Raw genomic sequence first — 27,133 nt, 5'->3', positions numbered from 1 at the left:
CGGCCCTGCCTACATGGCACCTTGGTGTGACTCTTGGCAGGTTGCCTTAAGTTGAAAAGCTGCTGCCGTTTGAATTATGGTGTGTTAATTTACACTGGTACCGTACACCCAAAATAGATTCAGAGGTATGAGAGTGAGGATTAAAAAGAAATATCCTGTCACTGCTACCACCCTGAAAATGGCTCTTCCTTGCTTCGAAACCCCGAGTCATTGATCTGGATCAAGAAGTTGGACTTAACCAGATGAGTAGTAGTGGGGGTGAGGAGTATGCAAGGAAATGGTAAGCGTATATGTCCCTCCCCCAAAAGGAAAAAAAAAATGGCAATGATACAATATCCAAAATTCTTGAAATGTTTAACGCACTGCTGACTCCAGAGGCGCATATATTACATTTAATAAAAACTTGCTCCTAGGCGGCAGACAACTTACCTCCTAGGTTTCCCCTGCAAGAGGTCAGCAAGATAGTTCTCCCGTTCTATGCAGTGTCCACGGCTTTTGTTGAACTCTGCAAAACATCAGCGTTAATATGTGAATACACAAAATGCTGCTTTTTTTGTGTGCACCTTTTCGGTTAAAAAATATAAAACGCTCTTCACGTTACTCACTTTCTATAGCTTCAGATGGCACCATATCAAGAACATCGATCATATACCTACAAAAAGAAAAACAAGAGATGGAGCCAAAACAAAAAGATATTTAGGCATAAATTGCTCTGAATTTGTGGCCAGGCGCCGTGTAATGACGCGGCGCCTGGCTTTCTGATTGGCCAGGAAGCCGGCTTCATGGTCCCTTGTCACCTCATGACGAGGGAGCATGGAGCCGGCTTCCCGGTCAATCAGGAAGCCTGGCGCCGCGTCACTACACGTCCTGATTGGCCAGAAAGCCGGCTCCATGCTTTCTAATTACCTAGTGACGAGAAGCATGGGGACGGCTTCCCCGCTAATCAGGAAGCCAGGTGGCGAGTCATTACATGCCACCTGGCTTCCTTAATGGGACTTCCGGTATCGGTGTTCAATATCAGCGAGTACAGAAAAAAAAATATATCGGTACCCGTGCTCAATACCGAAATACCGGTATCGGTGCATCCCTACTCTCCGATACACACTTACTCAAGATGAACCAAAATAACAGGCGAGAAAGATGATGATTTCCTCCTGACGTTGTTGTAGTGCTTGGTAAATAAAAGCCAATGCATACTTTGCTGCTGTGAACACTTAGCGTAATTTAAAAAAATATACAGTTGAATAGCCCATTGGCAGGCCAGTGGAATACTTGAAGATTGGAATATTTTTTTCAGTTTTGGATAGAGTAGAGAGGGATTAGACCATCAGGCTTTTACTGCAGTCCCCATCAGGGAAAATCCACCTTTCCATTTGTCCCGGTCACTATTTATATAGCACCAACCAGGCCTCAAAATTTCCACTCGCCCCCTCGCAATTGGCGAGTGAAAATTGCGGGGGGCGAGTGGAATCTCAGCGAAGAGCGCCGCCGGCGGGACCAGAGATGGGACACTACCGCCGCGGCAATTGCTCGCTTCTGTTCTCTCTTCTCATCGGCCACTGTAGCTACAGAGATCGCCGTGGCAGTAGTGTCCCATCTCTGGTCCCGCCGCCGGCGCACCTCGATGACATCCGCTGTCTTCTGCAGCTTCCTCCGCCCACCTCAGCTGCCAGGCTGGGAGGAAGAATGCAGAGACGGTGAGACCGGCCATCCAGAAAGTTAGCAGGGAAAAGAAGGTACATGGAGGATCTCTGCACCGACCTACACCCAATCCCCCAAGAGAAAGAAGAGGCACCTGAATACCAGCTAAGAGCACTGTAAGTCCCTTTCTTTCTTCCTCTGCGCTGTGCGTCACTCTGACCTCTGCGCTGTGTGTTACATTACTGACCTCTGCGCTGTGCGTTACATTACTGACCTGGCGGAGTTAAGTCCGGGGCAGGGTAGGGGTTAGGTGGCGAGTAACTTTTAAGGCCTGGCTAGTAGCTCAGGACTTGAAATTTTGAGCCCTTGCACCAACAATTTATGCAACACTGTGTGCACATTCACATCAGTCCCTTCTTTCGAGGAGTTTACAATCTAAGGTCCCTATCTCACATACATACGGAGCCAATTTAGACAGGAGACAAATAACCCACCAGCGTGTCTTTGGAGTGTGTTTGGAAACTGGAGGAAACCCACGCAAGCACAAAGAAAAACCTACATTTCGGTTTGTCGCCAGAACAGAAATAGATGGGAAATCTTCCAATGGGGACACTAATGAGGGATTTCCCTCTCTTTGGAGAGATTTCCTCTCACTTCTTGTTAAGGATATTGGCCATCAGAAAGCATGTGAAAGGAAATCTCCCCAATGGGACACAGATGGCAACAAAAACCCAACATGGATTATATTCCTCCTTTATTCCATCTAAAGCTACAAAATAAAAAGTTTTGTCATCAATTCTCCTTTAAGAAATAGAAATGAATTAAGCTGCAGCGTGTCCATGCTTACATGATGCAGTAGGACAAAAACAACTCTTAGCAAGTTGCCTTTTCATGCCTCACCAGACAAGAGATAGACATCATGATACCAGTTTAGTCCATGATATGTATAAGGCCTAACAGCAGTATAGAGCAGTGCCTCTCAACCTTTTTTCAGCAATGGAGCCCTTTAAAATGTATGCACAATCTCGAGGAACCCCAGTCTAAAATAGCATAGATTTTAAGGCGGACGCCACACACAAAAAAATGGGTTTCCCCCTTGTCATCTGAGTCACCCTTTCCAGCAGTAGCCCTCCTTTACGTTAGGAGCCTCAATTTCTCATGTCCTTCTTTAATATAAGAGAGTCGCCCCCTTGACATCAGGAACCCCCTTCACCTCAGTCTTCATCCCTCCCTTCACATTACAGTTCCACTACCACAACATTTTGAGGCACCCCTGAGGAAGCCAGAAGGCACACCAGGGTAACATGGCACAACCGGTTGAGAAAGACTGGTATAGAGCCATTTCAATTTCCATTCTTTAAAATGTTTTGCTGCATTTAAAATATTGTAAAAAGTTACACAGTCAATTAAAATTAAGGTAAGGAAATACATACAGGCCAAGATCTTGCATGTTTTCTCCAGCCCACCAGGTCACTCCAGGTCCAATACTGTCTTAGGGCCTGGGCTTCCCTTTTCTCATACCCCCCCACATGGAGATTTTTTGCAATGATACCTTCACATTTCCCAGGTTCATCTGTAATTGGGTCTCTAACTGGTCCTGCATTTAATATTTCCATTGTTTGACAATTGTGTTTCCTTGCACTTGTCTTATTGCACTTCTGTCAAAGTTCCTTTATAAAAACATTTAATAAAAATTCTATAAGTAAAAACTATTGTTTTCTATGTGCCCTGTTCGCACCACAACATATGGGATGTTTGGTGGGCTGCTGTAAAATGCAGACATATCAAATTTTTCTGCAGCACACTGGATGCCAAGTCACCACACCGCAATGTAGAGCACTGATGTGCGGAGACATGGATGGTGTGTATATTCTGTACACTCCAAATAAAGTTACGAAAAAAAAAGTAAACAGTGCTTTGTTTTGTAACAATCCAGGGCACCACAGCTCACCGATGCCACCTAGTGTTCACTAGCCGCACGGTAGCATTCCACGTTTTATCGTGTAGCTAATGTAAATGAGTCCTCATTGTTAGGATCCACAGCGTTTTGGGAAAACCATCTCAGATTTAAACAAGCAGTGGGAAATTTATACTCAGGCACCCTCCAATAGAGACCAGGCTCTGGTCTCCTTGTACCTCAATGTAATGAGCTTTGTGTTACTTGAAATTAATAGATCCAACAGAGTAATTACCTTCTTAGGGCTTCCACCATCTGACCCATAAAATTGCCCTGCAATAGGTTCAAAAAATGACCAGCTTTTGTGGACTGTGTAGTTCCATTAGCCCAATCAATACGACAGTAATTACTAGGGATGCACCAATACTAGCATCGGTGCCGATACCGAGTATTTGGGTGAGTACTCGTACTCGGCCAAATGCTCCCGATTCTTATGCGATGCCAGAACTTCCAGTCAGAGGGAGATTTCTTCTGACCGGCAGCACCGCGATGGAACATGTAGCCGGGAAGCTGGCTCCACGCTGTTTGGCAGGCTCGATGCCGATTGATTGGCTGGTATCTGTGCATCCCTAGTAATTACAGTAGCCCATAATAAACAACATTGCCCTGCTTTGCTGCCATTTCAATCTGTAAAGATGAATCCCATAACATAGTCTCTCTGAGATTGCTCCCAGGCTTTGCCAACACTGCTCCCACTATTGCCGATCCCATATACTGCTGCTACAGCCTCTGCCTCAAGGGCCATACGGCAACACATCAACCTACAGTCCCACCCAGAAGCCCTGTGAAAAGACTTGCAGGTAATTCAACTGTGGTAACTTGAAATATGTATTGCAGGTAAGCTGACTGGCTGCTGACCTTAGACATTTGCGGTAGTTAATGGACAGCATTATCTTTTCATCAATAAATGTACTTGGTACCTGAAGCTCCTGAAATGTAGCATACTGCTATCATTTACTGTCCCGTGTGATATATTTATATGAAACATGGTTCATGTTAATGTTTCCCCACATGTTGGGGTTAGAATATTACGGCTAAGAACAGTAAAAAGCCTACCTACCTGCACACCAAATATCCTGTCCGGTTCAAACCATGTGTACAGTGAACACCAATGAGTTTCTCTGCAGGAAAAACAAAATTTAAATATATTATTGAAATCAAATCATATTTTATGCCCTTGACCCCACGCAACAAACGTCCATAACTGTAACTACCATCCCAAAACATGATGGCATGTATAATTCTATCTGGCATTAGGAGAGACAGGGATAGGACGTGTGGCCCCATAGTGTACTCTCCCACTTAGCCTGGCCGTACCGAGAAATCAAGATGATGTCACAGATACCTTACGTGTTTTCAGCGATTTCACACTTTATTATACTCAACAGATCAAAAAGATTAGTAGAAGAAGGTTTCCCGGAGATCAGCTTCACAATAGTCCTCTCCCCAGACATGAACATACTAAAGCTGTCCGTACACTGGTCACACACTGTTGGAGTGAGCAGGAATTTGAGCAGCGTTTGGCCCCGTCGGAAGCCCCCTGATCCAAAGCTTGTCCCCATATTCTTGGCATGAACAGCAACTTACAGCGCATGTGCCACTGTCAGAATACAACAGCCCGGCACCAGAGTCCAGGTGGGGGTCAGTGCGGAGGTCAGTAATGTGACGCAGTGCGGAGGTCACCGGTGTAAGATAGAAAAGGGACTTACAGTGGTGATGTGCTCTGTCCTCATGCCCTCTTCTTCCTCTCCGGGTGGTGGTGGGGGGAGGGGCAAGCATCAATGTCTGTGAAGCTTCTCCTTGTCACTAGCAATGGCAGAGCTTCTCAGGGGAATGGGGGGGCGGGGCTAGATACTGAGCTTTGGGTGATGGGAGGACGCTAGTTTGTGTCCTCCCGTTACCCTTAGGAGAACTATGGGGAAAAGCCCTAACCCCATAGTTCTCCTTTAAATTTTTGTATTACTTTTTTTTTTTTTTTTTACACAGAACTTTATTGCTATTACATGGGAAGCTAAGAAGCCCCCTATGTGATAGCCAATTTACAATGCAGGTCCTCTTTATGAAGACATCAGGGGTCTTCAAGACCCCTAATGTCACCTAGGGACCCCCAGAGATGCTGATGAAGCAGAGATCGGCTTCATCAGCTTCTGTAGCTGGAGAGCGACACTGAATGCAGGAAGTGATTATTGCTCTCTTCCTGCATTCGGGGACTGTTATGTTACTTTGCATAGACGGAGCCGACAGGCATTGACTTTGTTTTTTTTGTTGTTGTGACATTACCTGTATGAGGAAATACAGATAAAATAGTGATCCCATTACTTTCCCTGTGTAACCTACGGATTGGGGCATTTATAGCGAATCAGTTCCATTTATAATGTGTAAGTTACTGATACTGAAAATTGAATTACTAAGCGTTACAGAGCAGCAGCGAGTCAGCACTGGTGCGATGGGAGAAGCTCCAGGTGGGGTCCTAATTTAGCTGGCCGGCGACTGCCCAGAGGACCCAGACACGTGCGGCACCTCTGGGCAGTCACCGGCCAGCTAAATTAGGACCCCCATCTGGGGCTCCTCCCATCGGACCAGCGCTGACTCGCTACTGCTCTCCCGCACAACGCCGCCTACGACCTCACCAGCGAGGTTAAATCATGATCCATAGTACATAACATGTAGTTGTACTATGGATCATTGAACCTATTCATGTTAGCAGGGCAGAATTATAACTCTATTGCTGCAGTGTACTGGAAGTGTGTACCAGGTGAAATGATCCATAGCACACACTTCCAGTACACTGCAGCAATAGAGTTATAATTCTGCCCTGCTAACATGAATAGGTTAAATGATCCCAGAGGCAGATGCATGATCGGATTTGTAGTTTCACGACAGCAGTGTGAAAGCAAATACAAATGTTCTAGAATTCTAAAACAGTCTTAAATTAAAGTACTTCATAATCAAAGAAATTGGCCTAAAATCATTAGTCTGTATTGTTTAAAAAAAAGAAGACACATGTCCCTTTAAGAAAAAGCATCAGTAATTGGTATCGACAAGTACATGAGGGGAAGTACTTGGTCCTGAAAAAGTGGTATCGGGACATCCCTAAGTGTCATATTTCTCAAAACACTCTGGACCACACAGTCATTATGTCCTGTCCTTAGACTTGTTCCACATTGTACATAATAGTTGCCTACAAACCTTATCCCCATATTTTGTACGGCAATCAAATTTTTATAGGACAAAAGTAAATAAACCACTTGCATTGGATCTACAATGACTACAGTGTCCTCCCCGTTTACTGCTACACTCAAGAATATAACATGGCTTGTGCACTATAGTGCCACTATCTTCGGAAGATAAGCCATGCCAACCCCCTAGTCTCAAAACTCTGGGCTTGTTCACACCAAATGCGGACCAGATCTGCATGAGTTTCTGCACATACAGTGCTGTGTGTTTTGCTGCTTTCCGGGACTTGTTTTATTTTTTAGCCTAAAGTGGGCTTTCAGTGCACTCCAGGGCGTTCTGGTGCGTTCCAGAGCAGAAAAAATAGGGCATGCTGCAGTTTTTTCATGCTCTGGATGTTTGAGGTTCAAATTATGTGTTCATATTTGTTCAGGTTCATATGTGTTCAGGACCACCTGAACTCCATACAGCGTTGTTGACCTTTTGAAGAATAGCGGTGCCCACAGAGATTACATGGATGGCACCGTCTGAAACTTCCAAGTATTGAAAGGAAAAAATCACCAGCACTCATGTATTAGGAACATAAATCTTTGTTCCGTTTATTGATACCAGTCACATGCATCATTAAAGTCAAGTTTCGGGCCACGCAGGGTCCCTTCCTCAGTCGTCAATCGGTGGCCCTGGAGAAGGGACCCTACATGGCTCTGAAATGTTGGCTTTTATGACACGCGAGTATGTATCAATAAGCATAACATAGATTTACAGTATGTTCTTCATACATGAGTGCTCATGATTTTCCTTTCAATGCTTTGGGGCTCATTTTATGTGGGTTCTACCTTCATATTCCCAAAGGGAGGTTCTAACCATTGGCATCTATTCTGGATCACCTGTTTCTAGTTTCTCCACCCATGCTCACCTCCCAGGACTTCACTAGAGTCTCTCCCATCCTATGGAACTCTCTACCCCCAACCTGTCCGTCTATCTCCCACTCTGACTGCCTTAAGGCGATCCCTTAAGATTCATCTCTTCAGGGAAGCCTATCCCACCTCAAACTAACCACTGAACTATCACTTTCTCAAAACAATCATTCCCGCACAGCTACCTCCTCATGTATCACTTGCCCCTCCCTTTTAGATTGCAAGCCCTCAGGGGCAGGGCCTCCTTACCATCTTGAATTGTATTGTGATTGTAATGTCTTCCTTATATTGTAAAGCGCTGCGCAAACTGTTGGCACTATATAAATCCTGTATAATAATAATCTGAAGAGGTGGCAGCACAGTGGTGTAATGGTTAGCGCTTCTGCATTGCAGCACTGTGGGCTCCTGGTTCGAATCCAGACTAGGTCACTATCTACAAGGGGTTTGCATGTTCTCCCTGTGCTTGCGAGGGTTTCCTCCCACACTCCAAAAGACATGCTGGAAGGTTAATTGACTCCTGTCTAACTTGACCCTTGTATGCATGCATGCGAGATAGGGACCTTAGATTGTAAGCTCCTTCAGGGCAGGGACTGATGTGAATGTGCACTATGTAAAGCACTGCGTAAAATTGTCGGCCCATCAATCACTATGGCACACTGCGCATTTCTTTTTGTTTAGCCCACAGAAATCCATCCCTACCATTGAAAGGGCTAGTTTGTCGTGTTGAACATTCAGGCAAAATGTTCCTAGCGTTTCCCTGCCTAGTAATACGCAGTATTAAAACGTAAAGCACTGTGTAAATTGTCGGCACTAAATAAGTACTGATAATAAAGAAATGGTGGTAACTGTGGGGGTGTACTTACTTTCTCCACATGAGAAATCACCATTTTCATTCATTTAGATCTTGAAAATTAAAATACACCATAAGAATTTTATGTGTTATTCATTTAACCACTTAAAGGCCATAGTGTTTCACCGTGGAGGGGCAGGACGTCTTAAGACGCCCACCCGCTCTGAGCAGACTTCCTTCCGGCCGTTCACAAACGGCCATGGACGGAAGGTGGTTAAGTAGATCACCGTTATCTGCAGGCAATGTTTGAATCATAACTAACATTTGCCTGTTTAATTGTAGAATGTCAACAAATTCCATGGGTGCTTTTAACCCCATCCCTACCGATGACGGAATTATTCCCTCAAACTTTTTCAAATGGTTAAAGACCGGTAATGGAATAATTCCGTCATACGGGAAAATAATCGCTGGTCCATGGTGGGACTATCGCTCCTGGGCCTAATGCTGTTGATGGGTCCCTCAGTGTCTGAGGCAGACCCTCAACAGCAAATAAGGGGGTTCTAGCACAGTGATCACAGTGTTGTTAGAGCCACTGATCCGGCTTGCAGCTCATCACATTGTATTGTGGAGCTGAACGTGTTGGATCAGTGTGCTAAAAAGTGATACAAAGTATCTCTGAGGAGAATACAGTGTCTCCTCCGAATACCAAGTATCCACAGCGCCTGTGAAGAAAATAAAAATAAAAACCCTTTTGTGCTCCCCCTAGTAGTTAAAAAAAAACCAAAACAAAACAACTTTTAAACAGTTTTTAGAAATGAAAAAGTAAAAAATACATTTAATATAAAAAAGAAAATATAGCGCCGATGAGTCTATTAAAGTTAAAAGACAAACATACCACATTCTAAAATTGTTCCACACTAAAATTGTATTTCACTCCTTGTATTTTGTGACCTATAAAACTCCCAAAATAAACTGAAATCCCAGACATGTGATATACCCCATAAATAAGGAAAAATAAAATAATGTATTTACTTTCTGTTAGCTACACTAATTATGTACACATTATTATTGCCACAACTGTGAAAAATGTGTTTTCCCCATTATGTTTTTATAACTAAAACAACAATTTCTATATGCATGTGTCACATCAAGTTAAATCCCATTCTGTCCTTTACAAAAACGCTATATAATATGTGCAGGTGCAATGAATGAGGAAGATGGAAATTATGGTTAAGCAAATGCATAGGAAAAATTTAGAAATTGCTCCGGTCTCCAGCAACTAAAACATTTTTTGCTGCTGTGTCACTATGGGGATAAAGTGGAAGTAGAAAATAAAAACTGCTGCTATGTAAAGTAGAGATTTTTACAGAAAAGACGACCAATCTCTCTTCTGACCAAAAAAAAAAAAAGTTTGCTTCCAACCTAGTTTATTTTCATGTTTACACTTCACGATGCCTGCCCTGGTCCCTCGCAACATCTGCCGGGAATGGAGACCGGTGCCAAGGACAATTCAACTCCTGAGTGCGTGCGAAGGAGTTACATCATCACAGGCAACCCGATGAACGAAGAGATCGACAGAAGTCCCAGGAGAAAAAGCGGAGGCGATGGCGGCAGTGACTGACGGCCTAAATCGGTCAGCGTTAGAGGACAGCACACTTGCAAGGGTGCCATAAAGTGTAAGTATGTTGTGCTGCAATAAAATCATTGTAACATATATGACCTGCAAGTGGATATTTTTTTTTTCCCCTCGGCAGTTTAATCGGAAGCCCTAAATGAAAGTATCATTTAGTGGCGTAACCACAGGTCTGTAGGGTTTAAGCAGAGCGAAGACTATAATTTATGGTCACATTGGATGCCTTGGAGGTAATCCTGACAAACCAAATGGCCTGGAAGACTGAAAGAAAAGAACTTACCATTGTCAGCATTCTCACTCAGAAACTGCTTTACTGTGCTTTTAAACTCATAGATGACTTCATCGGTAGGCAGTTGACGTCCAGCTGTGAAGATTTTTGCGTACTGTACTGTTGCAGGCAGCTCCTGTAAAGAACAATAAATACAGGTCATAAGTATTTACTGTATATATGAATAAATTACAATTTTTTTTATTATTATTTTGGACAGTGGGGGGGCTTAGAACCTCTTAGGTTGCTGTGTTCTCACTAAGAAGACTTCCTCTTACTTCCTGTCCTGGAGACTGTTCACTTCCTGTGTCACTGGACTGCGATTAAATGGGAGAATTCTCAAATGTGGACAGCGATAACAAAAGCATTTTTACTGGCAGACTGGTGAAAAGTTAGATGATCAGATTCCTATTGCTGTCCACATCTTCCTGCCCTGGTGACACCAGTCATCCTAATATCTCGCTCTGATGAGGGACACAAAGTGAGGGGTTATCGCATAAAAAGGGAACACAGACTACAATAAGCCCTTGCTCACACCTAGGCAGCACCGTTTTTGGTCCGGCGCTCTTCTATTTTCCCTGAGTCTCCAAAAGGAATATCTCCTTTTGGAGACTGAGGGGGGATTTATCAAATCTAGAGAAGCTGTGCATGGCAACCAATCAGCTTCTATTTGTCATTTTCAAATCTTAACTGAGCAAACTAAAAGAGACGCTAATAGGTTGCCAGGGGCAACTGCTCCAGTTTTGATAAATTCCCCCCTTCTGTGTTTTTGAGTGGCCTAATCATAAGCTAATGAGCTATGTACAAATCAAATTCGGTCTATCATAAAGGATAGCAAGAGACTCCTACCAGCACCTCTGAAATATTCTCACGATTTGAGGATGTGCTGATGCCAGAGATAGCCAGACAAGCAATTAAAACTGGAGCAGACAGAATCTGGAGTTGCCCATAGTAACTATTCAGCTTCTATCTAGCTTTGAAAATAAAAGAAAAAAAGCGGATCGGTTGTCATGGGCAACTGCTCCAGTTTTGATAAATCCTCCTCATAGCCCTCCAAATACAGGTTTCTGTTATTCAACTAGTGTGGTGAGCAGCTCTACATACTGCACAAGATTCTCTAGGTATGTGTACCTGTGGGGAATAGTAGCGTTTGGTACACGTCAGATCCACAACAAATCCAAGCTCTTCTTTTTGCTTCTCAATTTCACTGATAAGTTCGGTCGTTGAAAACCTCTGCAAAGGTGCCAGCCTGGTATCAAACACCTAAAAAGAAAAAAGAATAATGGAGTCTCTTCCAAACGAACGCACATGCAATATCGCCCATCAGTTAGACTCCGCAGGGGTACACAAACTCCGGCCCCCCAGCTGTGGTGGAACTACAAATCCAATGAGGCATTGCAAGATTATCACAGCCACAGACATGACTCCCGGAGAGAGATGCATCATGGGATTTGTAGTTTCACCACAGCTGGAGGGCTGGAGTTTGGCTACCCCTGAGTTAGAGCATAACAGAGCATGCTGCTGCTTCCCTCTGTCGATCCCTCCACTGGCTTCCAATAGCCCAAAGCATAAAATTCTAAATATTAACAACCACTTACAAAGCCATCCACAACTCTGCTCCCAGCTATATCTCCAACCTGGTCTCAAAGTATTACCCTAACCATCCCATCTTCCAAAGACCTCCTGCTTTCCAGCTCCTTCATCAACTCTTTTCTTCTCACTTTCTGTTGTGGCTACTGGACAGGAAGTGAAGGGAAATGTCCTCATAGTCTACATGGTCCCAATGTACATGGAAAGGTAGCCACCCTCCCATGCTCATCTCCAGGACTTCACTAGAGTTTCTCTCATCCTATGAAACTCTTTACCGCAATTTGTCCGACTATCTCCCACTCTGACGTTCCCTAAAGACTCATCTCTTCAGGGAAGCCTATCCCACCCAAACCTAACCACTGAACTATCACGTTCTCATACAATTCATCCCCACACAGCTACCTCCTCATGCATCACTTCCCCCTCCCTTTTAGATTGTAAGCCCTCATGGGCAGGGCCCTCCTTACCATCTTACCTTGATTTGTATTGTGATTGTAATGTCTTCCTTATATTGTAAAGCGCTGCGCAAACTGTTGGCGCTATATAAATCCTGCATAATAATAACAACAACAACAACAGGCAAGTCAGAACCAAAACTTACTTTTTTCAAGGGAACCTTAAAAGCAATGAAACGTGTTCCAGGAATCCGCTTTCCAACATTACTGTACTCCGTCCACCTACAGGAGGAGAAAGACAGCAACTTGATGAATTTGCTCCGCTCAGGGCAGATAAACATGTGATGTTCTTACTGACAGGTTGTGCCAATGACATTTATTGGGACTCATTTACACTGGGGACTGTAATCTCATATTACTGAGAAACTTAAAGATGAAGCTCAATCTGCTTATATTTGTCCTTCTCTAGTTCCTCCCTCTCCCACGTCATCAACATGCTAAAGAAATGATAAAATACGACCGCCTTTCATTACATACCTCATTTTAGAACAACTGCTGTCATCACTGGGAGGGGAATTTATCAAAATTGGAGCAGTCACCCATGGCAACCATTCAGCTTCATTTTCAAAGTTTAACCAATCAGCGTCTCTCTCAGTTGTCATGTGCAGCTGCTCCACATTCTGCCTGTTCCAGTTTGGATAAATTCATCCATGGGTCTCTGTGCCTTTATATGCAATGCAGGCAGACCATGGCTTGTGGGAGGGGTTGGCAGGGTGCGCCCTGCTTCAGTACCCCTCTCAAGAGTACTGAGCACTGATGCAAGCAGCTCTTAGGAGGGGTTATACAAATATTAAAATGCATTGATGGATGGGTGTCAGTCTGGAGGAGTGCGTGTTCATAGGCAGACTGTATTTGCATGCAGAGGTCCTAGGTCAAACACATGTTATATGGAGCCTCCACGATCAAAAGAACTGAAATTGGCAGGCCAGGTACAGTCTGGCTGGGGAGGAAAGGGCTAGATTAGGAGTAGGTAACCTCAGCATTCACCAAATGTGGTGAAACTACAAGTCCAATGAGGCATTGCAAGACTGACAGCCACGACTCCCAGAGTCAGCAGTACGATGGGTTTGTTAGTTTCACCACAGCTGGAATGCCAAGGTTGCCTACCCCTGGCCTAGATGATGCTGGACGTCCTCCAGCCAGGAAATGAGGCACCATTATCTGACTTCCTGGAGCTTTTACAGCTCACAGTGTGCAGTGAAATCGGAGTGAGCAATTTCTGGTAGGGATGCACCGATACTAGTATCTCGTACTCACCCAAATGCTCCCAATACTTATCCCGATACTAGAACTTCCGGTATCAGGAAGCCGGGCAGCGAATCATTACATGCAGCCCCCTTGAATCTTGATTGGTCGGGAAGCTAGCCAATCAGGAAGCCAGGCGGAGAGTCCCGCCGTCTTTCTGATTGGCCAGAAAGCCAGCTCCATGCTTCCTTGTCACCTGGTCGGGAAGCTGGCCAATCAGAAAGCCAGGCAGTAAGTCATTAAACGCCCCCGGGTTCCTAATTGGCCAGAAAGTCGGCTCCATGATTCATCACCTACTGACGAGGGAGCATGGAGATGGTGTTCTATCGAAACCTCCAACTCCTCAAGCTCTCCAACTATCTGACTTCCGGTTTAGTTAGAAGAGGTTTGGCTGAGAAGTCTATAGCGCACGTGCGCCACCCGCGGCATTTCCCTATACACATAGTACACAGCAATAAAGTATTAAAATGAACTAGGTTCACACTAATATAGCACTTTATTCATCTGAGTTGCCCCACTCAAAAGGGCTGCAAGCAATGGACATATTGAGTGGGGCGACTCAGATGAATAAGGTGCTGGATTAGTCTGAACCTAGTTAATTTTAAAACTTTATTGCTGTGTACTATGTATACAGGGAAATGCCTCGGGTGGCGCACGTGCAGTACAGCCTTCTCAGCCAAACCTCTTACTTCTAACTAAACCGGAAGTCAGATAGTTGGAGAGCTTGAGGAGTTGGAGGTTTCGATAGAACACCGGCTTCCAGGCTAATCAGGAAGCCGGGTAGCTATTCATTACAAGCCGCCCGACTTCCGGCATCGGTAAGTACCAAAAAAAAAAATATTAATAATAATCGGTACTAGATACTGAAAAACCAGTATCGTTGCATCCCTAATTTCTGGGGTTCAGCTTTTTAAGAGACTCCCTCTCACTTTCTGTTGTGGCTACTGGACAGGAAGTGAAGGGAAATGTCCTCATAGTCTACATGGTCCCAATGTACATGGAAAGGTAGCCACCCTCCCCTGCTCACACCCAGAGATGGCACAGGAAACCTCACCTTCATTAAAATCAAATGAATTAAACTACTGCCAAAACTTTTTTTGGGTCACAGTAGGATACTTACTAATGCCTGGACTAATGCCCGCTATATGCTGACGGTGCTGAGCTACGCCGCAGCCCAGAAAGATCCTAATATTGTCAGGATCCACCCCGCTACCTGACTGACAGCTGGCTCTGCCTCTCTAGAGCCAGCGGCAGCTGTGCCCGCCCCCTCCCATGTCTGTCCCTCCAATGAGTGCTGGAGGAATGGAGTGGGGAGGGGGCAATCCCAGCGGAGGGCAGTGACAGCTGGCGTGTGACAGCTTCAGTGACACGTTGCCTCTAACCATGGGGATAAGTGCATTTCACTCTCCACATAGCTCTCCTTTAAAAAGAGACGCATGCGCAGCACAACAGGCAGACACAATGGTTCCTGGGATTTGTGGTTTACAGGAAGCAGTGCACACTGCTCAGAACCATAGACAGGAAGTGGAGGAAAAAAAATCCTCTGGCAATAGCACAAAGAGATAACACTTGGAAAAAAACAAAACTAAAAAGTAAACTTTGTGTGCAGATTTCAGTATCATGGGGGTGATATGCTTAGAAAGTTATTTTTGCATTGAAGGTTTTGTTTAATGGACATGGGTGGCTGAGTCTGTACAACGCACATACCAGCATAATTTCCCCCTTTGGAGAGCCTCCTATAGAAGTCAATGCCTATAAGCAGGTATACGTCGGTAGCTGTGTACAGCCACATATGTGCATGGATGTAAATCCGCGGACACGTTTTCTACATCTAGGGTTTTACGTCTATACAAGTTTCGGGGTATACCTGCATACAACCATTGAATTTGGTGTACACTGCTCCCAGGTGGGGCAATTTAAACCAGTATTTGCATTGCATGGGCTCATCCCCCAAGTGCATCAAGCCTAAGATGTATACAGCGCTTGTGTCTGGTCCTTCTTAAAATGCAAGTCCTGCAAACCACTAAAACCAATGCACTCCCTGTTTCTTAAGACACTGATCAGCTACCTCCCTCTGGTGACAGGTACACTTTAGTCTCTGTCATCCCTTCCATATATCTCCCCCCGTCCACTTAACAAAATAAAGAGGACTCCTCCATGTTCAGTCACCACCCCATTCCCTGTGCTGGCTCACCCCCCCACACTGGGCACACATAATACAAGCGCTGCTCCCCCTCATGCCCTTTCTCTCACCCGTCCGGCAGATGGTTACTCATGGCGGCCGAACACAAGTGTATGCGGCAGGAGGCAGAAATCCAGGAAAACGAAACCCGAAACTTGGGAAGCAAGCAAATAAGCATCACACGCTTGCTAGAACTGAACAGCATGCCACGTCACAACCGGGACGCGGAAGAATAACGTCACTAGACAGGAGCCGGTGGCGCCATATTGGCTTTGGGCAAGTGAAAGAAAGGGTTTCTTTTTCTCCGCATTCGTAAGCTATGCAACTGAGACAACACGGTTATTTCTGTAGGGCGCCATTCCTGCCTGCTAAAAGGTGATAATAACGAGGCGCCGCCACCGCTAACAGTGGTGCAAATGCCCAGGCCGGGGCCTTCCCACTTAGTCCCGCCCCCACCACAATAGTATCAGTGGGGCGGGGCATCCTTGCTAGGAAGGTTGACTTCACATAGCATGTGTGTCTGAGCAGAGAGATGATAATATTAAAGTGACATTAAACCCTCAGATTGTTTTAACATAAAACAACTAGCAGCCTTCTAGTGCAGCAAATAACTCGTCACGTACAGTGTACGTGACGAGTCATTTGGTCCCTTTGTGGCTGGACGTACAGTGTACGTCTCCCGTCACGAAGGGGTTAAAAGGAAGAGCAGCAGGGAAACAACCATGGATTACAGTAAGGCGCACATTACACTATTCTTTTATGTTAAAAAATCTGAGGGTTTAATGTCACTTTAACATTTACTATCATAAGGTATATCTTTATTGTAAATGAGAACATGGTTATAGTTATTTACGTTCATTATTAAAGTTTATAATAATAAGCTCAAACACCCACATGTTGATATTAATAAATATAAGATCAGAGGGTTATTGATCATTCATATTTTAATTTGTTGTAAACATGGAGGTTCATCTGAGTTTATTATTCAAAATATCACCCAAAACGTCCTTCCAAGTCCTCCTGCTCTTTAGCTTGCTCATGACCTCCTCCCATCCTGGACATCTCCAGAACCTCTCCCATCCTCTGGAACTCTCTACCCCAACCTGTTATGTGAATCTGTAAGAACCTCACTTACTCAAGCCACTTAGCAACCTGGGACGCTCTGGCCATTCTCCTGCCGCTAAGGCAACAGAAAATTAATCTTAGTGCACAAAGACACAATATAATACCCCATTGTTTTGTAGATGACAAAAGATGAGGCTATGCTGAGTAAATAGATATCCAACATGCCCATCTTAAAGATTGCTTGAGCCTGTTCATAGGTGACGCTTTAAAAGCCCGTACAGATCATACATTTACTGGGTTATTCACTAAAGGATGAATAGTTTGGAGAAGGCTGGAGAAGTGAACAATCTAGGACAACATACCTGAACTGGAAACATTCTGCAATTGAGCTCACTTTCCCGTTCAGCTATGTTGGCCTAGATTGTTAACTTCTCCGGCCTCCTCCAAACTCTTCACCCTTTTGTGAATAACCCTGTTTGAGTTACATAGTTACATAGTTACATAGTATTTGGGGTTGAATAAAGACATACGTCCATCAAGTCCAACCCATATAGGTCCACGCATCATCTCATTCTTAGGGATACTGGTATCCCTGGATATTACGGTCCCTCAAGAAATTGTCCAAACGTTTCTTGAACAAATCTACACTCTTGGCTGAAATCACTGCCGATGGCAGCGAGTTCAAAAAACCTTAACCGCTCTTACTGTAAAGAACCCTCTTCGCCCATTGTGCTGGAATTTTTTCTCCACCAACTTTAGGTGGTGGCCTCTAGTCTTTGTAATGGAGTTAATCTTAAACAGTTTGTTGCCAATGTTGCTGTCACCATTGAACATCTTGTACATGAAAATCATATCCCCCCTTAATCTCCTTAATTCCAGCGTAAACATGTTTAAGGTCAGAAGCCTTGTCTCATAGCTCTGGTCCTCCATTCCCCTAATTAGTATTGTTGCCCTCCGCTGGACTCTCTCCAGTTCAAGGACATCCCTTCTCAGTACCGGCGACCAAAACTGGACCGCGTACTCCAGATGAGGCCGAAGCAACGATCTATAAAGTGGCACAATTATAGACTTGTCCCTGCAATACATCCCCTTGGCACTGCAAGCTACCATTCAGTTTGTGGTCTACAATGACCCCCAAATCTTTTTCTATTTCTGACTTCCCTAGCGGCATACCCATGATTGTATAGCCTATTTGTTTATTTTTATGTCCAAAGTGCACATTTATGTCCATAATGGCCATAGTATTATAAGTCGCACTCTGGCACATGTGGCGATACCATGTGTGGCACAATTGCAGTCACGCTCACAGCGTGTTTTCATTAGTTTAGCTTTTAGATTGTAAGCCCTCAGGGGCAGGGCCCTCCTAACCATCTTGTCGTGAATTGTATTATAACTAATGTCTTCTTTATATTGGTAAGTGCTGCGCAAACTATATAAATCCTGAATAATAATAATAATAGAATGCGTGTACACAGGGAAGTGTGACTTTACATTTTTTTGGGTGTTTATAAATGTATTTTACATTATTTTGTAAAACTTTTTTGTTTTTGTTTTACTTAACACACGAGCCCTCCTTTGTAAAAGCACTTTAGTGATGAGAAATGCTCATTAAGGAGAGATTAGGGTTCCTCAGGAGGAGCCCAGGAAGCAAGTTGGGGGCTGTGGCGTCACAAGCGGGGTGGGGCCTGCATTAAGTGACAATAACAGAGGGGGTAACACCAAAATGAACGACAGTCATTTTGGTGTCACCCCCTATGAAGAGTCGGGCACTCGGTCATGGACCAAGAGCCAGACTGCTGCACGAGAGAAGAGGAGACCCGGAAGCATAACCTATCCCCCTCTCTTTGCCGGTGTCCATCACCAAGATGACCACTGGCAGCTAAGGGTGCGTGACGTCATTATGGACTGATGACATCCAGTTAGGTGACACCCGTCCAGAGGACACCTTTACCGGTCTGCCTTAAGTCGGTTTACAGGGGCCTGCTACTACTGACATATGAGTCAGTGGCAACAAAAGTGTTCTTTGTAAAATGCAGATTGTATGTAACAAGGGATATCAGAGAACGTTTTAAGTGCTTACCGTAAAATCTTGGAGTTCATTAAAGGACACAGGATCAGTAGTTATTCTGATAAGACTGGTTTATTCTGCCGCCTTTAGGAAGATTTGGGCATTGGCAAAAAAAAAAATACCAGCCAGGTATAACCCCTCCCACTCCCAGCATGCCTCACTCTTGTAGAAAAACGGTATTTAGGAGTGCATCACAAGAAAAAGCGTTGTGAGACTTGTGCTGCTTAAAGCTGAACTCCAGAAAAACACTTTTTTTTTTACATTCTGTTCTAATTATGTAAGTTATCAGTAATAAGGTGAATGCTATGTGTGGAGAGCGGCTGATTTATAAATCTTCCTATACACTGAGTGATTGCCGTTCACATACCAGCTCCATAAACCGAAAATGTATGTCCAGTCAAAACCCTTTTTTCTATTGGAGTGGAGAAAGATTAGAACTAGGGATGCACCAAATTTTTGGCAAAATGCTGAAAGTACAATTATTTTGCAGAATGTGGTGCATCTCTAGTTTCTCTCCTCCCTGCTGGGCGCTGCTCTGTGTCCCCTCTGATTCCCACTGCTCCCCCCGCCTGTGTGGGCAGAGGCCACGAGGATCAGGGGGGGGACACAGAGCAGCGCCCAGTGGGGAGGAGAGAAACTTTCAGGAGGCTGAGCGGTGCGGGGAGCACTGTCAGTGTTATCACAGGAAGCCGATTTCTTCTCCTGCACTGCCCTGCTCGTCCTCCTGTGACAAGAAAATCAGGATAGAGAGTGGTGCGGGGAGGAGAGAGCTGTCAGCAGTGTCACAGGAGGCCAAGCTGAGTGTTTGTAAATAACAGAGGACATAGTATTTAGTTACTGTGTCCCCAGTTATGAATGAATAGGACGTGCTCTACATCACATCTACAGTAACTGATACTATCCCCACAGTTTATGAATGAACAGGAATAGGGATGCACCGATACCAGTTCAGATACCAGTGCCGATACTTGGCATTTTCATGAGAACTACCAGGGTTGCAGCAGTGGCAGCTTGGACCTGGCTCTGGCACTCCACCACTATCCTGAAATATCAGTACTTGTACTCGCAAAACTGGTATCGGTGCATCCCTTTATATATATTTATAAAAACAAAATCGGACATTAAAACAGAGATGTACAAATCCCAGGAGCTCCGTGTGCTCCTTACAAATGGCAGCTGCCTCCTAACTTTTGAAATTTTCTCTAGTCTAGTCTTGGAGCTGGAAAAGTATCTGTACTTGTACTTGTACCAAGTATGGTACTTGGTATCAGTGCATCCCTAAGCAGGAACACTCAGTATAGAGGATTCCTGTTCATTGATAACAGGGGCTGCAGAAAAGAAGATTGAGAACTCTGTGTCCTCAATCTCTTTTTCTATTTTAAAAAGGAAATATCAGGGTTCTGTTTAGACCTCTAATATTTCCCCAAACCCCCTAAAAGTAAAGTTAAAAAAAGATAACATTTAAAAAAAATAATAATTTAAAAAGGTTAGAAAAAAAATTATTTTAAGTTTGGGTTTTGGCCTGACAATTTTTCTGTTTTTGGTCTAAAAAATCTATTTCAGTGCACCTCTAATTAGAACATCTTTTTTTTTTTCTTTTCTTTTCAATCATAGACTCCATTAAAGAGACTTCCCCTCACCTACTTTCCTGTGACAACATAGACAGCAATATTTGTTTTTTAGAGAAGTGATAGGACAGAACCTGTGTCAGCTTTTTATTGCTGTCTGCGTCCCCGCTGCAAGTTTTTTTCCTCACTTCCTGTCGAGTAAAACTTTTATGAGCTTGACAGAGAAGCTGGCCATACACGAACATTCATATGAGAAATCTCATCAGAACATTCGATAATGCCATAAAACTTGATAAATGTCGTTTGAAATTTTGTTTGATTTTAACATTCGATTTTGCAATGTTTGGAGTTTCCAGAATGAATTAGAATTTCGTTCGTTTAAAAAAAAAAAATTCCATTCTGCTCCTTCAATTTTTTTCTGCCACTGCTGCTCGTCAAAAATGACCATCGATTTGACCCCATGAGAAAATGCTCTGATAACTAATTTTTAAAAAACAAAATTCTTCTGATGTTTGGCCAGTTAAAGTGAGAGGATACCTCTGTAAGCTCCCGTTCACACTTTCACGTTCTGTGAACACGCATTGTGTTCGTGTGCGTTTTTCCCCGGCGTTTTGCCGAGCGTTGCCCATTAATTTCAATGGGTGCCACACGTGTGACAAACGCTGGAAAGTAGCTCGTGTAGCGGGCTCTGCTACCAGTGTACCATGTTTTTTCACTGCGCGTTTGTCTGCATTTAACTCTCATCGATGTGCGTGAATAAAAATGCACATTTTCTTGGCCATGTTTGGGGTGCCATTAACAAACAATGGCACTGCAAGTACATTGCACATTTTTTATGTCAATGCATGCGCTCACAGAACTAAAACTATGAACAAGGCCATAGAGAGAACTAAAAACCAAAAAGAGGCTCTAATCCTTCCACACTCATCAAAAAACAAAAAAGGACGTTTACTTCGTGAAAAAAGAAAAAAAAACCTTTAAAACTTTATTATTTTTTAACTATGGATTGCTACAAATTTTGATGCAGGCATCCCGGTCACAACTGATGAAATAGCTCCACAAATTACAGTGAGGAGAGCTGCATCTCCGCTGCATGTGAATACCAACACGTGCATTTATTTTTGTGATGATGTATGCTTCATAAACCACCAGAGGGAGCCAAACTACTTCAGTGCTCACATGCAAATTGTATTTCCACTTCTGCAGTGAAATCCCCTTTATCAGGGTTATTCACAAAGGGGTGAAGAGTTTGGAGAAGGCAGGAGAAGTGAAAAGTCTAGGACAACACAGCTGAACTGGAAACATTCTCCAATTCAGCTCACTTTCCAGTTCAGCTATGTTGTCCTAGAACCTAGATGGTTCACTTCTCCGGCCTTCTCCAAACTCTTCTTTGTGAATAGACCTGTATATGTTTTGTTATTTATTACACAGCTTACCAAAAAATAATTTAAGAATAAATATTTTTTTTACCATTTAGATGTTTTGTTTCAGCAGGCAACATGGCTAATTCCAGTTTTTTTCTGAGCACCTTCACAGTGATATCCTTATAGAAAGACTTAGGACTTTTGAGGACTGTGCTTCTCTAAATAAAAGGTGTGGACCTTTACCCCCCTTCACTAAAAAACACAGCAGCATACAGCTCTGCATGCTGATGTAAAATCATCTTACATTCATTAAACAAACACATTTTTAATTTACTTACAAATAGAGTGTACCTACTAGCTGGTCCAGTTTTGGCACAAATTATCTAATGTCCCCAAGCATTTCATGCTGGGAAGGTTACAGTACATCAGCAGAGCATTGCTGGGAAATCTCATCTGTAATCTCATGAGAACTCAGGGAAAGGCGTTTTCCTCCCCCGATATGATGTACATGGTCACATGTCGTAGTCACATGTGCCAGAGTTCCAGGAAGTAAAGGGAGATGGATTCATGTGCCCTTATTAAAAATGGCCACTGAGAAGAATGAGGAAGAAAAGAGAAATAAGGAATGCAAAGAATACAAAGCCGGCAATTATCTAGAAGTATGTGTTTGTAGATTGTCATTACTAAACATTTCAAAAGGAGTGAATGTTGTTATTTCAAAGATATGGGTAAAGGTCCACTTTAAAGCTCCCCCTGGCAGGAATAAAGGGCTTTAAATCTGCGGCCAAGGGAGATCTAGTAACCCGCCCTTAGTTAACATGGCCACTGTCAGAAGACTGGGGAGGAAAAGAGGAATAAGGTGTGGAAAGAATACAAAGGCGGCAATTATCTAGAAGTACTGTATGTGTTTGTAGATTGTCATCACTAAACATTTCTAAAGGTGTGTTTGTTGTTATTTTGAAGATATGGGTAAAGGTCCGCTTTAACTTCATAAACATACTGTACAAAGCAATGTAATCCTTTAACCCTTTGTTAGGACAGGTGGTGTTCAAATCAGATTACAATGAACAAACTACTCACAACCCCTCCTAACATCACAAGGAAGGAGAAGCAACTATAAATATTAACCCGTAAAAGAGAACTATGGGGTAACCTTTTTATTCCATAGTTCTCTTTAGGGTTCACAGGAGGACATATACTAACCTCCTCCCATGACCCAAAGCTCAGTATATAGCGGGCTATTGCTTGCTATATACCGAGTGCCGCAGCCGGAACAGATTCCGACAATACTGTCGAGATCCACCCAGCTGGCTGATTGACAGCGGCCTCTGCCTATCTAGAGCCAGCTTTGCCCACTCCCTCCCCTGTTCGTTCCTCCACTCAGCACTGGAGGAACAAAGAGGGGAGGGGGGGAATCCCTGCGGGGAGCGGTGACTGACAGTCACCATTCTCTGCAGGGAGATGAACGGGAAGTGAGCAGATCCTTGAGACAAGTTGTTTTACATGCTGGTTTGTGAGTGTGCCATGATACCTTTCTACCATCAACTGATCAAACCGCAAGTACCCTCTCCGCAGTTGTGATCCAAGGCTTGCGCTGCAGAGACGTTACAATCGGTGCCTGTTTCTGCCACTTCCCGATCTATAGAACCGACCTGTGACAGGCTCTAACTATGAGGATGAGTGGAAATCACTCTCCTCATAGTCCTCCTTTAATGCAATGCCATGGTGTGAACGGACCGACGCATGCAGTAGAATATATCTGCTATGTGTTAATAGCGGAAGGAATAAATTATTTCTGTACGTCTCATTTTATATCAGCGCTATTGTAAGTCATAAAGTGTATGCTTAATAATTCCTACCACTTCATTTGTGGTTGCCAGTGGTCCCTGATTTCTCGGGACAGTCCCAGGTTTTAACTGGCGGAACTACCAGGGTTTATACCGGTGTTCTGTCGAGAATGCCGACGTAGTCGAATTTGCCGACCTCAGCATCTGCGCTTGCGCACAGACCGGTATTATCGAGGAAACAGGGCTTTATTTACAACGTATTTAGTTTAAATTGTTACTTGTGACCGTTAATAATATTCCATCCATCATTCACTGCCATCCATCATTTACCGCCATCCATCATTTACCGCCATCCATCATTTACCGCCATACATCATTTACTGCCATGGACGGCATATTAATACCGGTCACAATTAACAATTACAAATGAATACTTTGTAAATAAATGCCGGTTTCCTCGTTAATCCCGTATGTGCGCAAACGCTGATACTGGGTTGGCGTTCTCGACAGAACACAGACACTAAATTTTTACATTTAAGCGGCTGCCTGAGGTCCCGTGCTTGCTGGGGACCTCGGTAGCCATCCTGCTAACCACACAGTGCCATGACAGCGGAGGGTTGGGGGGGGGGGGGGTTCATAGTTGCTTGCACCGGGGCTCTGAAGGTTCTAGTTATGCCTCTGCTTCTAGTCACTGCTTTATGATCTCTAACAGGCCGGTTATTAATCAGTAGCAGTGACTTTTATACGTTTAGAACCTCTCATGCTGCTGGACAAATCACCTAGGGCAGAAGTTACTCTGAATAGTGCAGATAGGACAGTTCCAAGGCTGCAGCTAACAGCGTTTTCCTGGTCTGTAATGCAAGTTAATGTTTTCTTCATTTGGTAACAATACATTCCAGAATGAGAGTCTTGTCACATTTGCATTGTTTGAACACAACATGACATAAGCAAAATTTTATTAATGTCAAAAGACAGGTATCCTGTGATTGCATTTAATGTTCCACTATAAAAAGATGTCACTAGAGGAAATGTATTGTCCAATGGTCCTTCAAACCAGACTTGTGTAAGGCACGTTTAATGGCACTAGTTTTATAGCTAAGCTTCTTTTCAAATTATATTAAACGGTTAGTAACTCTGTTCATTATAATTCCATTAATGGAAGCTTCTGTATGCACAGAGAAGAACAGAGGTGGCAGAGGTCATGTGCTAATATGCCTTTGAATCGTGTATGGCACAGTGCCCTCTTGCTGCAAAGACCAATGAATGTGCTTTTGGTTATGTTTGGAGCTGTGATGTCATTGCTGTATGTGGATGACATAATTGAGCATGGTAAGCCCTGGTCCAGTCTTGCAGCTTCAGGGTCTCTCTCCATCCCTACAATATATTATATTAGAGGCTGCTGCAACCAACACAAGCCAATAAAAACTGTGAGGGGAATTTATCAAAACTGGAGCAGACAAAATCTGGAGCAGCCGTGCATGACAACCAATCAGCATCTCTCTAGGATTTTTTCTGTTCCATTTTTGATAAATTCCCCCATATGTGTTTTTTTAACTACCTGCAGTACTCCACCCAACTTAAAGGAGAACTATGGGGTGAAGGCTTTTCCCCATAGTTCTCCTTAGGGTAACGGGAGGACACAAACTAGCGTCCTCCCGTCACCCTAGGCTCAGTATACCGCGAGCTGTAGCTCGCGGTATACTGAGACGCCGCAGCTGAAGCGGACTGACAGCTGGCTCTGCTATCTAGAGGCAGAGCCAGCTGTACCCGCCCCCTCCCCCGTCCGTTCCGCCAGTGAGTGCTGGTGGATCCGAGCGGGGAGGGGGGAATCCAGCCCCTCCCCTGTCACGCCAGAGAGCCGTGACAGGATTGACAGGTGAGCTAACGCCGGTATGTGTTCGCTCACTTCCCGATCTACTGAGCCGACCTGTGACAGTCTCATTGTCACAGGTCGACTAGAACTATGAGGTGAGTGAAAAACACTCACCTCATAGGTTCTCCTTTAAAGTTCAACTGAAGCCATAACTTTTTCTTTAGTTTTGGATAAAGTGGAGAGGGATTAGGACCCTTGTCAGGTTTTTTTTTATTTCTGTCTGTGTCCCCGTTAGATGGATTCACCCCCCTGTATTTCTGGTGAATGATATTACTTAAACTGAAAGAAAATCTAAAATTTTGGGTTGTCTTCAGAATAGGAATGGATGAGAAATCTCCCAGTGTTTCTGGTGACGCTGCTGACTAGGGGTGCACTGAAATGGAAATTTTAAAACCAAAACAAAACTGAAATTTAAAAAAAAAAAAATTTTATTTACATTTTTTCAAATTTTTTAAATATTTTATTTTTATTTATTTTTTATAAACTTTTTATTTTTTTTGTATGTATTAATTCATTTTTTAATAAATATTTTTATTTTTTTACTTTTTTTACTTTACTTTAGGGGTTTCGGGGAAGTATTGGGCCCCTGATATTTCCCTTTTAAAATAGTAAAAGAAATTTAGGACACAAAGTCCTCTATCTCTTTTTCTGCAGCCTCAGTTATCAATGAACAGGAATCCTCTATGAGTGTTCCTGTTCATTGATAACATGAGGACATGGTATATTTACTATAACTACAACTATGAATGAACAGGAGGTGATGTAGATCACTTCCCATTCATTCATAATTGAGGCTATAGTTAACATACCATAGCTTCAATTATGTACAAACACTCAGCGATCACTGATCACTGAGTGTTTGTAGCCTGCTCTCCTCTCTGACACACACTGTCACAGGAGGCTGATCGAGCGGTGCAGGGAGGAGAGCTCAGCCTTCTGTGACAGCGTGGCCTGTCTACGCCCACACAACGCTCTGCCGGACTGTGATAGGCGGCCGAGCGGTGTGGGAGGAGAGACACCGGCCGTTAACAGCGCTCTCCTACCGCAGGGCTCGGCCGCCTGTGACACTTTCTCTCTTCCCCGCTGGGACACACACGGGGAGGAGAGAAAGCAGGGATGCGCCGATGTATCGGCCGAAACATGGCACTTTCAGCATTATGCCAAAAGTGTCATTTTCGGCCAATACGTTTCGGCGGCCGATATATCGGTGCATCCCTACTGCTGACCACCCAGTGTCGTCAAGCGGGGGGTGCAGCCCGCACCCAGGTGACACCAATGCAGGGGTGACACCAAAATCACTGACAGTTATTTTGGTGACACCCCCTCTAAAAAGTCGGGCACTCGGTCATGGACTGAGAGCCTGACAGTGTCAGGAAAGAGGAGGGGACCCTGCGGCATACCTCATCCCGCCGAGTGAACGTCCCCTCCTCTCTCTGCCGGTGTCCATCAGCAAGATGGCCGCCGGCAGGCATCAATCAGATGGCCGCGTCAATCAGGTGTCACTGCGTGGCGTCACACACACGCGCGATGATGACACGGCGGGGTGTCACCCGGGG

The 27,133-nt window shown here is 44.1% G+C and overlaps 1 protein-coding gene across 1 annotated transcript; it reads right to left on the bottom strand.

The window, feature by feature from the left end:
• Nucleotides 1-425: 425 nt before the first annotated feature.
• Nucleotides 426-15,948, bottom strand: DUSP11 (dual specificity phosphatase 11). Its single transcript, XM_018564841.1, has 7 exons — nt 15,924-15,948; nt 12,572-12,647; nt 11,512-11,643; nt 10,393-10,516; nt 4,659-4,719; nt 606-652; nt 426-505 (listed from the first exon to the last, which is right to left on the bottom strand). Exons 1-7 carry the CDS (start codon nt 15,944-15,946, stop codon nt 426-428), a joined length of 543 nt encoding a protein of 180 aa, XP_018420343.1. The 5' UTR covers nt 15,947-15,948.
• Between the last annotated feature and the right edge of the window lie 11,185 nt (nt 15,949-27,133).

Source organism: Nanorana parkeri, unplaced genomic scaffold (genome assembly GCF_000935625.1).
Source record: "Nanorana parkeri isolate BGI_ZX_2015 unplaced genomic scaffold, ASM93562v1 scaffold786, whole genome shotgun sequence".
Taxonomy (NCBI): domain Eukaryota; kingdom Metazoa; phylum Chordata; class Amphibia; order Anura; family Dicroglossidae; genus Nanorana; species Nanorana parkeri.
Note: the sequence above shows the minus strand (reverse complement) of the source record. Positions and strands in the feature narration are given on the sequence as shown.

Coding starts and splice junctions, on each gene's coding strand:
- DUSP11 (XM_018564841.1), bottom strand. CDS start 15,946: ATGAGTAACCATCTGCCGGACGG. Junction 10,517..11,511: donor AACGCTACTATTCCCCACAG/GTACACATACCT, acceptor TGTTCTTTACAG/GAGCTGCCTGCAACAGTACA. Junction 506..605: donor GCCATCTGAAGCTATAGAAA/GTGAGTAACGTG, acceptor GATGTTTTGCAG/AGTTCAACAAAAGCCGTGGA.